The sequence below is a fragment of the Girardinichthys multiradiatus genome, chromosome 1, assembly GCF_021462225.1.
Source record: "Girardinichthys multiradiatus isolate DD_20200921_A chromosome 1, DD_fGirMul_XY1, whole genome shotgun sequence".
NCBI classification, from domain to species: domain Eukaryota; kingdom Metazoa; phylum Chordata; class Actinopteri; order Cyprinodontiformes; family Goodeidae; genus Girardinichthys; species Girardinichthys multiradiatus.
Window position 1 is genome coordinate 39,183,266 of NC_061794.1, and position 12,981 is coordinate 39,196,246.

General features: G+C 41.0%; 1 protein-coding gene across 1 annotated transcript; it reads right to left on the bottom strand.

The window, feature by feature from the left end:
* Positions 1-4,199: 4,199 nt before the first annotated feature.
* cebpb (CCAAT enhancer binding protein beta) lies at positions 4,200-5,660 on the bottom strand. The gene has a single exon (XM_047384704.1). The coding sequence runs from the start codon at positions 5,619-5,621 to the stop codon at positions 4,623-4,625; it is 999 nt and encodes a 332-aa protein (XP_047240660.1). The 5' UTR covers positions 5,622-5,660; the 3' UTR covers positions 4,200-4,622.
* Positions 5,661-12,981: the final 7,321 nt, after the last annotated feature.

Here is a 12,981-nt window from a genome sequence, read left to right on the forward strand (position 1 = left end):
TGGCAATTGACCAATTTGTGTAACAAGTGATATCTGTGCAGCAACACTTTAAACAATTAGATTATGCTGTGTCTCATACAGCTCTGATGTTGAACTAACTCAATAAAAATGGAGTTAAAAAGAGTTTCAGCTGTTCAGTCATGTGTGAAATGTTTCCTGAAAACTAAGGAGCATGGGTTACCTCACAAAAAACTACATTTTAGTTGATTCTTACATATTCCAGACCCAGTTTCTACTTTCACTTTTATTTTTTGAGGTTGATTTTTATGTCTCTGTTAAAACATTTACTATAAATTCACATTAAAGGTTTATACAATGTTTGCTCATTATTTGTCTGCTCCAAAAACAGTGAGAACCATTTCTAAAAAACTATTTGGGCTCAAAGATATGAGGTGACAAAAAGAGGAAGGAAAAAAGGAAAGCAGAGGATTCAGGAATCAACTGCAGACAGAACTGCTGATCGGTCAATTATGGCCTCTTGTCCCTGTGTAACCCTTTAGATTACCTTGCCTTCTTTGCATATACAACACAAGTGCGATTATAAAGATTAAAAACGTCTGCTAAAATGATTTTTCTTGACTGTCATTTAGCCCTGGGTGACCTGTTTACTTTTTATCTATCCTGGGATCAGTTTGGACATTATTAGTTTTGCCTTGTGTGAAACAAATGTGTAAAATAAAGTTATGAAAGATAAAGGTGTATGATAGTCTATGTGTTTTATTAGTATGTCAAAATCCATGAAATGCTGCTTAAAAGAGGCTGGCTGTGGCTCAATGGGAAGACTCAAAGTGCTTTACACCAGAGCCACAATCACCCAGTCGCACCCATTCATACACCGATACGCAGATTGCGTATGAATCGACTACTCTTCCCACTGAGCCACAGTCACCTCGTTGTGGGTTGTGGGTTCAATTCCAGCTTCCTCCTACCACATGTGGATGTGCCCCTGGCTAAGGCACCAAACATCAGGCTGCCTAATGATCTGCATATTGGTGCACAAATGAGTGTGATTGGGTGAATGTGACTAGTGTAAAATGCTTGGAGTATGAATGGAAAAGCTATATATAAGCTCAGTCCATTCAAAATCATAAACTTAAGGCTAATTGTGACATCATTTCTATCATTTATCTACATCTAATATGAAAACATAAAAGTTTCTCTCCAGAAACCCTTTTGGAGGAGAAAAGTGTGCCTTTTGTTATTGATTTCATCCTTTTGCTGACTTTGACATTAGTGATGCAGATGTTAGGGGTGAGGTTGTTAGATGGTGAAGGATAAGAACGTGCTGCTGATCTATCAAAGCGAGGAGATCATGAGGTCATCTGTGAGGCTGTTCATCAGCGTTTATGCTCTTGAAGCAGTTTTATTTTGCTCCGTGTCCTTCAGCTTCATCGGCTGTAATATAGCAACAGTCTGTTTCACGTGGGTGTTGACATTTATATTAAAATGGAGTTGATGAGGGTAAACAGTCTGATGTATTAAATATTGACTGTATTTGACTCAAGTTGGTCAAACTAAACAAATGGATGAAAATCTGTGAAAAAAATTCTCCAGTCTAATTGATGTTTTAAGCTTTTTGTATGGACCATGTTTTTACATAAGGATATATTTATGGAATTTTGTGATAATGGTTTTACTGCGGATAATTAAAATTTATTTTTGCAAGGTTATTTTTGAGTTTTGTAAAAATCAGACAAAAGTTTGGGACATATGCTTGTAGTCATAAATGGGAATACAAATATTATTCACTTTAACTCCATTTTCAGGTGAATTTTATACATGTTACAGACCTTAAAAAGCAATCTGGCTCAGACCTCCAAGAAAACCAAAAATTGGCATCAGCCAGATAAGGCAAATCAGTGCATCGCTGGTGTAAATTGATAAAAGTGTACTCTACACTTTAACATTTTAAGACCACATTGAAACCCTCTGTTTAGGACAGTGGAATTGGAAATTGTTGTCCTGAGAAGACCGCTCCCATCAGGAAAAAATCACCTCGTACACCAGATAGGGGGTGATTAAAAGTGTTGTGGCAAAACAGATGAATACCTAAAAGGTAGGATACATTTTTCCCCTTAAATCTGGTGTTTTATTGCTAATTTAATTCTATAAACAAAAAACAAGCATTTTTCTTTTCTTTATTTGCTGTAAAAGTGTCATGATTGAAAAGATAAGTATTATCACACTGCTGATCATGATCTTGGTACCTCATCCAGTACATTAAGCATTATTATTAAGCATTATATAAGTGTTATTCTTTTTGTTTGGCCTTTTTCATCTGTTTTTAAAGAGTCAAAGAGAAGCCTTCTTCTTTCTGTACAGAGAAGGCGATATTATTGGATGTTTTTTGCTAAACGATAGCATTAATAAGTCTATTTGGAGTTATATATCATCTAGGTGAAGAATACGTTCCTAAAGCACAGCAGTGTAAGCAATGTGTTTTGAGGGCCAACTTATTACACACTGATATGACTCATAGGAGGGAAAATCTCCTCCATTTCACAAGTGGCACAGAGAGGACAAGACAATTGGATGACAGGTGTGTGTTTGTATTGGTTCATCAGAGGAGCTCTTAACAGACCAGTTTGGAGGGGATGTGATGCAACAAGGAGTCTTTTACTGACAAGCACTGCCCATTGACGGTAAAACGAGGAAAGAAGGCCGGACGTAACTCTGAAGACAAGAGGTCATCCTGTGTGGGAATTTCCCCCTCCCGCCTGTGAGCACTGGGGGGGCCAGGAGCAGGAGTGGGGCGGCTCGTGGCTGTATTGGGAAACACAGCGTGCGAGGGGGCGGTCATTGAAGAAAAGAATGCACAGAATGTTTCAAAGAATCTTCAGACAGCGTTGGAGACCAGAAATGTGGTTCTGAAGAGGGCAATAAATGATACATGTCATTTGTCGTGCTTCATTTCATACCAGAAAGCCTGAAGCCAAACCACAGCTCCTTACAGCTATTGTTATGTAGGATAACACTGTGTTTTTTAAATGTGGGTGTAGCATTCTTCTAGTGGTGATGAATTGGAAAAAGGAGGATGTTGCGCAATTCATAAAAGCTAACCAGATCATCATTGAGTGTGTTGAAACATCCAAAGTGTCACCCCCCACTGCACAAATAGCACAACACTGCTTTCTACACTGCATTATTTTAAAAACTGCACCATGATTTTTCACTGCAAGTGTAGTAACTTTTGCTCCCCACCCTGACTTGTTTAAATCACGTCACACTCCTTGTCTTTATCTGCTCTGTCTGGGCTTTTGCTTGCTTGTAGATAGGATTCATAGTGCACACACATGCAGCAAAATGCAGTCTGAGTGCCTGGTGAATTCCACCGTGAAGCCACTGGTCAGCCTATCTGCTGTGTTTACTGGCTGCTCTCCTGTTTTAAACCACTGAATTGTCTAACGTCTCGCCTGTGCTCTCTATAGCCAGCCAGGTCTGTCGGCTGTTCAGGTGTGACCTCAGCAGGTAGTGCGATGAGGTTAGTTGCTCATTAATTTCCACACGACCTTGAACCCTTCTCTGGGTCAGTGGACCCAGCAGACTATTGACAGAGACTTGTGCTAAAGATAAAAGGAACATTTCTGTGCTGTGTGCAGAGTGACCAAGTCTTTTTTTGTTTGCTTTTTGCTGCTCTCAGCAGTATCATTTCAGTATAAATTGGCTGGATTTATTTCAGGATCAGTGCACTTTGTGTCAAATCATTAAGTCAAACAGAAACTTAGCCAGTCTGGTTTTGGAGGCTTATACAAATGAATTGTTCAAACTGCAGTATGCACAAAATACTTATGAGCACATTGGAGCTTTAAATATCTTTATCTTTTTCTATTAATTAAGTTTTATGAAACAATACTAATACTTGAATGTGTTGCATGCTTTATGAGAGATTTAGGATCAGATTGTGCTCGTGTCACTGAATCTACATTACTGAATTGTATTGATATGACTTTGATTTATTATTCTGTTCTGTTCAGTTGGAAATGAACCGGACCTGGGATTGTATTTGTTGTGAATCGTCTCTGTATTAAAGAAACTGAACTAACTTTGAAATTGCACATTTTCCTTGTGGCTGAGCCGCTTGTGTCACTGCAATATGTTGTAACTTGAAACATGCTATTACACAGCACATGATGAGGCTGATTATTAGGCAAGCACATAAAGCATGGTGTAAAAAAGAAAAATGAGTGAAAATCTTTAAACAAAGTATAAATCTGTTTAATTCAATAAAATATCAAGTACAATTAAAGCATTTCACCTTTTAATATTAAATAATTAGACTTATTTCATTCATTTCCAATACTATTACAAAGAGTTGCATCATTTCACTGCAGCACAACTCTTCCCCTGACAGCCATTGCTGCAGACACAGTGTACACAAAATGTAGAAATTCACTAGGAATGGATGTAAAACCAGCACAGAAATACTGCATTCACCAAAAATTACATCAGAGAATAAAGCTATGGTGACATGTGAAGGAAGAGTCGTGGATGGTTGCGCAACCCATGCACGCACTTTGTTCAGTCTCATTCAAAGTGTCCTTGTAAACCAGTGGGGGAGAAGTACCCTTTATTTTCAGCACGGTGTTGATCTGTAAAGTCCATCAGAACAGCAGCCCAAGTGTCTAACACTGTCCGGTCGCAGAGAGCAGGTTGCGCAGGGTGGCCAACTCTCTGGACAGCTGCTCCACACGCTTCTGTAAGCGGTCGTTCTCCACCGCCAGCTCCAGCACTTTCTGTTGCGTCTCCAAGTTGCGTATCTTGGCTTTGTCCCTGCTCTTCCTCACGGCGAGGTTGTTCCTCTCCCGCCTCTGCCGGTACTCCTCGCTGTCCTTGTCCAGGCGTTTCTTTGATTTCCCGCCGGACGATTTGCCGCCGTCCGACGGCGACCTGCTCTTACCTGACGGGGCAGGTGTGCCGGGCGGGCTAGAACAGGTCGAGGACGCAGTGGAAATATTCCCCAGACTTCCACTCGTGGACTGGTAATGCAGGTAGGACCTCATATCGAAGCCAGACGAGCCGTTTTCCATTTTCGGGTCTTCCTGGCTGTCTTCTCTGTCAACGGGAGTGGCGGCGGCTCTGTAGCGGCTCACCACCAGGTCCGGACTCAGCACGCTGTCCACCCGGGTCTCCTGCAGCTCCGTGTAAGCCAGTCCGTAGGGCTCCCGCAGGTTGTCGCACTGACTCGCCTCCAGCTCGTTCAGCAGAGAGTAGTTTTTGTAGTTTTGTAGAGCCGTGACTCTTTTGATCTTGCTATCCCCGAGGAAGTCTGAGAAAGTGTCCCCCTGCTGCTGCTGCTGCTGCTGCTGCTGCTGCTGGCAATGCACGGATGAGTCCAGGTACACGCTGAAGTCTATGGCTCTCTCCCGCTCCTCCACACCAAGCTCCGTCATCGAGTCACCGAGCCTCCAGTACGAGCCGCCGCCGATGGGAGCGATGATGCTGTCTCTGCCGTGGATCGCGAAGCCGCCCTCCTCGTACAAGCCGGCCACTTCCATGGATCTTAACACCCGCCGGATTGCAGGAGCGCGCAGGGCTGAGGTGAGGCGCCCTGACAGGAGTTGTGAAATGGGTCGGGAATGCGCTGTGTTTAAATCCCTCTCTGCCCCAGCCTGTGGTAACATGCGGTAGTAAGTTTGCGGAGTCTTACATTGACAGATCTTCCTGTTTCAGGGGGGGTTTTATACAGAACGGGGGGCGGGGCTTAACTGGGCAGGTGTGTGACGCAGAGTCGTGAAAGCAACCGAACAACCTGTACCACTTCTACAGGTTATTTCCCGCAATAAATTAGACCTATTAGCACTGGAACACGTAAAAAAGACACAGTTCATTTGTTTCTGTAATTCAGTTTAGAAAGTAAAACTCACACAGATCCATTACACACACTGACACATTTCAAGCGTTTATTCTAATGATACACAACTTATTAAAACCCCAAATTCCGTTTATTGTGAAATTAGAATATTACAAGAGTTCAATAAAAACGTGTTTTTAATACATAGATGTTAGTTATGAGCATGTTATACCTTAAACAGTCATGATGGTTATCCAGCAGACTTCATTAACATGTACCACAATGAGTCAGCCACAATACGTTACTACTCAAGGAGCTGGCTGTTCTAAAACTACTGTATCCAAGCATACTAAGAGAAAGTTAAGTGGAAGGAAAAAGTGTGGCAGAAAAAGCTAGGATTCTGAAGAAAAGTCTATTCAAGAGATTTACAAGGTATAGACTGTGGCTTGAGCGAGTGCTTCAGGAGCCACAACACACGGACATATTCCACATATGGAGTTCAACTGTTGTGTTAAGCCACTCCTGATGATGTCAGAAGCATCGTACTTGGGCTGAGAAGAAAAAAGACTGGACTGCAGCTCAGTGGTCCAAAGTCCTCTTTTCACATGAAAGCAAATTTTGCATTTTATTTGGAAATCCAGGTCCCGGAGTCTGGAGGAGTGTGAAGGTCCTACAGTCTGTGATATTTAGGGGCCCACATCTTCTGCTGGTGTTGTCTCATGGTGTTTACTCAAGGCCAAAGACTTTTAAAACATAAATGAAAGACTACTATATGTACTGCACAAAGTATGTGCTTAATACTTGTTTGAGGTTCCATTTGCATGAATTATGTCAATAATGTGGCGTGGCATGGCATGCACGGGAAGCCCAGGTAGCTTTAATAGATGCCTCCAACTCGTCTGCATTGTCGGGTCTGGTGTCTCTTATCTTGGTCAACTCTTAAACGGGATTTGCTTCACAATGCTCTCAAGGCTGCAGCTATCTCTGTTGCTTGTACATGTTTTCCTACCACAACTTTGTCTTCCACTAAACTTTCCATTAATATGCTGGGATACAGCAAACAGTCAGGTTCATTAGGAAGGAACGCTGTGCTGGTAAACTGTCAAGTCATCACTCTTCCTCATGACGATGCGTGCCATAACACAACATTTTTGCACTAAAAATTGGTTGTATGTAATGTTTAATTTTAAGTTTTTAGAACATGATTGTTTAGCCCCTAAAAAATATTAGTATGTCCATGATTTTAAAAGAATGGAACTTTTCTAATTTTTTACCTAAACATGTGATGGACAAAAAGAGACGTATACAGTGCCTTGTGAAAGTACTCGGCCCCCTTGAACTTTTTAACCTCTTGCTACATTTCAGGGTTCAAACATAAAGATATAAAATTCAAATTTTTTGTGAAGAATCAACAAGAAGTGGAACACAATCATAAAGTGAAATGACATTTGTTGGATGTGTCAAACTTTTTTAACAAATAAAAAACTGAAGTGGGGTGTGCAATATTATTCGGCCCCCTTGCATTAATACTTTGTAGCGCCACCCTTTGCTGCAATTACAGCTGCAAGTTGCTTGGGGTATGTCTCTATCAGTTTTGCACATCGAGAGACTGAAATTCTTGCCCATTCTTCCTTGCAAAACAGCTGGAGCTCAGTGAAGTTGGATGGAGAGCGTTCGTGAACAGCAGTCTTCAGGTCTTTCCACAGATTCTCGATTGGATTCAGGTCTGGACTTTGACTTGGCCATTCCAACACCTGGATACGTTTATTTGTGAACCATTCCATTGTAGATTTGGCTTTATGTTTTGGATCATTGTCTTGTTGGAAGATAAATCTCCGTCCCAGTCTCAGGTCTCTTGCAGACTCCAACAGGTTTTCTTCCAGAATGGTCCTATATTTGGCCCCATCCATCTTCCCATCAATTTTGACCATCTTCCCTGTCCCTCCTGATGAAAAGCAGGCCCAAACCATGATGCTGCCACCACCATGTTTGACAGTGGGGATGGTGTGTTCAGGGTGATGAGGTGTGTTGCTTTTACGCCCAACATATCGTTTTGCATTGTGGCCAAACAGTTTGATTTTGGTTTCATCTGACCAGAGCACCTTCTTCCACATGTTTGGTGAGTCTCCCAGGTGGCTTGTGGCAAACTTTAAACCAGACTTGTTATGGATATCTTTGAGAAATGGCTTTCTTCTTGCCACTCTTCCATAAAGGCCAGATTTGTGCAGTGTACAACTGATTGTTGTCCTATGGACAGACTCTCCCACCTCAGCTGTAGATCTCTGCAGTTCATCCAGAGTGATCATGGGCCTCTTGTCTGCATCTCTGATCAGTCTTCTCCTTGTTCGCGATGAAAGTTTAGAGGGACAGCCGGGTCTTGGTAGATTTGCAGTGGTCTGATACTCCTTCCATTTCAATATGATTGCTTGCACAGTGCTCCTTGGGATGTTTAAAGCTTGGGAAATCTTTTTGTATCAAAATCCAGCTTTAAACTTCTCCACAACAGTATCTCAGACCTGCCTGGTGTGTTCCTTGGTCTTCCTGATGCTCTCTGCACTTTGAACAGAACCCTGAGACTATCACAGAGCAGGTGCATTTATACGGAGACTTGATTACACACAGGTGGATTCTATTTATCATCATCCGTCATTTGGGACAACATTGGATCATTCAGAGATCCTCACTGAACTTCTGGAGTGAGTTTGCTGCACTTAAACTAAAGGGGCTGAATAATATTGCACGCCTCACTTTTCAGTTTTTTATTTGTTAAAAAAGTTTGACACATCCAATAAATTTCATTCCACTTCACGATTGTGTCCCACTTGTTGTTGATTCTTCACAAAAAATTAAAACGTTATATCTTTATGCTTGAAGCCTGAAATGTGGCAAAAGGTTGAAAAATTCAAGGGGGCCGAATACTTTCACAAGGCACTGTATTAATATAAATAAATGTTGCAATTCATTGAAGGCTGTTTCTTCCTCTCTAAAATGCATGCATACAAAAAGTGTATGCATGCATTTTTGTATGGGGGGGGGGCAGTGGAGGGCTTAGTGAATTTATAAGGGTGGCTGTTGCCTACCATGGACCCCTGTGATGGTGTTGTTTCTTTACGTCCTGTTTGACAGGAAACCCTTTATTCTTATTCAGGTGAGTGTACGCTGTTTTAGTGGTTCATTTTATGTGGAACTAAAAATGTAAGGTCTGAGTCCAAAACCACACCTAGGTTTCCTGCATGTGCTGTGGTTTTTAGCCTCATTTTATTCTAATGGGAACACCACAAAAGTTAGAGAAACATGTTACAATATTTTACTGATTTATTCTAAAATGAAACTGAAATAATTAAGAACTGAAAATATAAAAGCAACAGCAACCACCTCATTTAGTCTGGTAATGAACATCTCCTCTTCAAAAACATGTCCACTCACGCCCCCTGCTGGTCATTACATCTCAAAAAGTCTGCATTAATGGAAAACGTCACAGTGACATGTTTGCCATTTTTTTAAGTTCACACGTAATGAGTTTGTGACAATAACAACACATAAAGACAGCTTGTTCCACACAATTTCCACTTGCTTCGTTTGATCAATAGCAAGTGGAAGAATATGGTGTTGAGCAGAGGGTACCTTGCAGAGGATGATAAATCTCTATATCTGTATAAAGGTCAGAGTGGGTGTGATGAGAGATTCAGACAGTCTGGTTTACGTCTAACGCAATGCAGGGCATACAGAAAGATGTTTGTGACTGTCTCATGGGTAAGGAAGAATTTACTGCCATAAAATGTTTTTTTTAAAAGAAGGATACCCCAAATAAAAACAGATCATAGCAGAACTACTAACCTGAAGAGCAAACACACGTAAAAAAAAAAAAAAACGTTGCTGTATTTTGTTGAGATTTTATAATAGAACAACACAAAACAGTGCAGGAAAAGAGCTTGAGATTCTTAGTAATTTATTTTTTACAAATAAAAATCTGTCATGCATTTGTGTTTAGCTTCCCTAAATCAATATGCAAATACAGCTGGAAGTCTTTTGTGGTATGTTTCTACCAGCTTTGGACAGATTTTCTTTCAGGATTGGCCTGTATTTAGCTTCAACCATCTTTCCGTGCATTCTGACCAGATTCCCTTTCCCTGACGATGAAAAGCATTCCCACAGCATCATGCTGCCACCATCATGTTTCCCAGAGGGGCTGGTTGTTTTGAGGAAATGTGCAGTGCTATCTTTAAACAACACTGTTTTTTACATGTAGGCCAGAAGTTGCACCTTCTTCCACATGTTTACTTACCCCCACTATGGTGCGGTAATACCTCAGTACTTCCTATGGCTTTCTTTCAGCACTAATGTTTTATCACCCTTCCAGAATGGCCAGATTGTGGAGTCAACTACTAATAGTTGTCCTTTTGAAAAATTCTCCCATCTGAGCTTTTGGTATCTGCAGCTTCTCCAGAGTTACCATGGGTATCTTGGCTGCTTCTCTTATAAATGTGGTTAAATTACACACAGGTGGAGTATATTTACTAATTAGGTGACCTCTGAAGACAATTGTTGCTCAGGCGTATTAGAGTAAAGGGGGTTGAATACAAATGCACTGCACACTTTTCAGAGTATTACTTGTAAAATAAATGGAAAACCACGGATCTTTTTCCTTCCACTTTACAATAATTTTCTACTTTGTGTTGGTCTGTTATATAAAGCCTCAATAAAATAAAGTGTGTTTGTAATATGAAAAGGGGTATGAATACTTCTGAAAGGTCCTGCATGTGATCAGTAAGTGATGAGCTCAGATGTATAGACAATGTTGACAACTCTCAGTTCTTGTTTCAAACACACATAAATATACAGGTCCTTCTCAAAATATTAGCATATTGTGATAAAGTTCATTATTTTCCATAATGTAATGATGAAAATTTAACATTCACATATTTTAGATTCATTGCACACTAACTGAAATATTTCAGGTCTTTTATTGTCTTAATATGGATGATTTTGGCATACAGCTCATGAAAACCCAAAATTCCTATCTCACAAAATTAGCATATCATTAAAAGGGTCTCTAAACGAGCTATGAACCTAATCATCTGAATCAACGAGTTAACTCTAAACACCTGCAAAAGATTCCTGAGGCCTTTAAAACTCCCAGCCTGGTTCATCACTCAAATCCCCAATCATGGGTAAGACTGCCGAACCTGACTGCTGTCCAGAAGGCCACTATTGACACCCTCAAGCAAGAGGGTAAGACACAGAAAGAAATTTCTGAACGAATAGGCTGTTCCCAGAGTGCTGTATCAAGGCACCTCAGTGGGAAGTCTGTGGGAAGGAAAAAGTGTGGCAGAAAACGCTGCACAACGAGAAGAGGTGACCGGACCCTGAGGAAGATTGTGGAGAAGGGCCGATTCCAGACCTTGGGGGACCTGTGGAAGCAGTGGACTGAGTCTGGAGTAGAAACATCCAGAGCCACCGTGCACAGGCGTGTGCAGGAAATGGGCTACAGGTGCCGCATTCCCCAGGTCAAGCCACTTTTGAACCAGAAACAGCGGCAGAAGCGCCTCACCTGGGCTACAGAGAAGCAGCACTGGACTGTTGCTCAGTGGTCCAAAGTACTTTTTTCGGATGAAAGCAAATTCTGCATGTCATTCTGAAATCAAGGTGCCAGAGTCTGGAGGAAAACTGGGGAGAAGGAAATGCCAAAATGCCAGAAGTCCAGTGTCAAGTACCCACAGTCAGTGATGGTCTGGGGTGCCGTGTCAGCTGCTGGTGTTGGTCCACTGTGTTTTATCAAGGGCAGGGTCAATGCAGCTAGCTATCAGGAGATTTTGGAGCACTTCATGCTTCCATCTGCTGAAAAACTTTATGGAGATGAAGATTTCATTTTTCAGCACGACCTGGCACCTGCTCACAGTGCCAAAACCACTGGTAAATGGTTTACTGACCATGGTATCACTGTGCTCAATTGGCCTGCCAACTCTCCTGACCTGAACCCCATAGAGAATCTGTGGGATATTGTGAAGAGAACGTTGAGAGACTCAAGACCCAACACTCTGGATGAGCTAAAGGCCGCTATCGAAGCATCCTGGGCCTCCATAAGACCTCAGCAGTGCCACAGGCTGATTGGCTCCATGCCATGCCGCATTGAAGCAGTCATTTCTGCAAAAGGATTCCCGACCAAGTATTGAGTGCATAACTGTACATGATTATTTGAAGGTTGATGTTTTTTGTATTAAAAACACTTTTCTTTTATTGGTCGGATGAAATATGCTAATTTTGTGAGATAGGAATTTTGGGTTTTCATGAGCTGTATGCCAAGATCATCCGTATTAAGACAATAAAAGACCTGAAATATTTCAGTTAGTGTGCAATGAATCTAAAATATATGAATGTTAAATTTTCATCATGACATTATGGAAAATAATGAACTTTATCACAATATGCTAATATTTTGAGAAGGACCTGTAATCAGGATTTCATCTGGAACTGGGATCAAATTTGGACTTTACAACAAGGAATACAACAGTCCAAACAAGTTATTTCCATCTGCAGATCCTTGATTGTCAGTAACACAGACAAAAGGATATATGAAGCAGGCAATAGAAAAATGCAACATTTTAAATGTAGAGATTGATAATATTATTAGCTGTTACTGCCCCCTTGTGGTCTGCTGCAAAATTGTCTTTTTCTAAACTTGCAGGCACACTTTTTCTGTTTAGACCTGCAGACATCCCTCGTCTTTATAAAGAATTTACTCAAACCAGCGTCCCTTTGCCTCTTTGTTTTATAGGGAAACTAAGTGTGTTTATATCTTGTTAATTTCAGAATCTGTTTAATAAAAAAACTGTCAACTCCTTGTATATGAAACCCAAGCTAGTTTTACATGTCTGCACATAATTAATTAGTATGCACCGTGCTGTTTCCCACCTTTTAAACATGGTAAAACACGTCAGCTTTTTAAAATGTTACTGAGCTTGCGTGTGTATTAAAGGGTTCTACTTCTATAATTCCTATGAATGTGTCTCCATTAGAGGGGGGAAATTCACAGAGAAATCTGATAAACTGCCTCATAAATGTGCAATTAATCCTCTTATCATATCTGGTGACTGTACAGCACTACAAGAGCATTAACGACTCCTCCCAACCTGTCAGTTTAAATCTGTTATTGATGCCTTAAGATGTAATTAAACACTTTCAAAATTGTT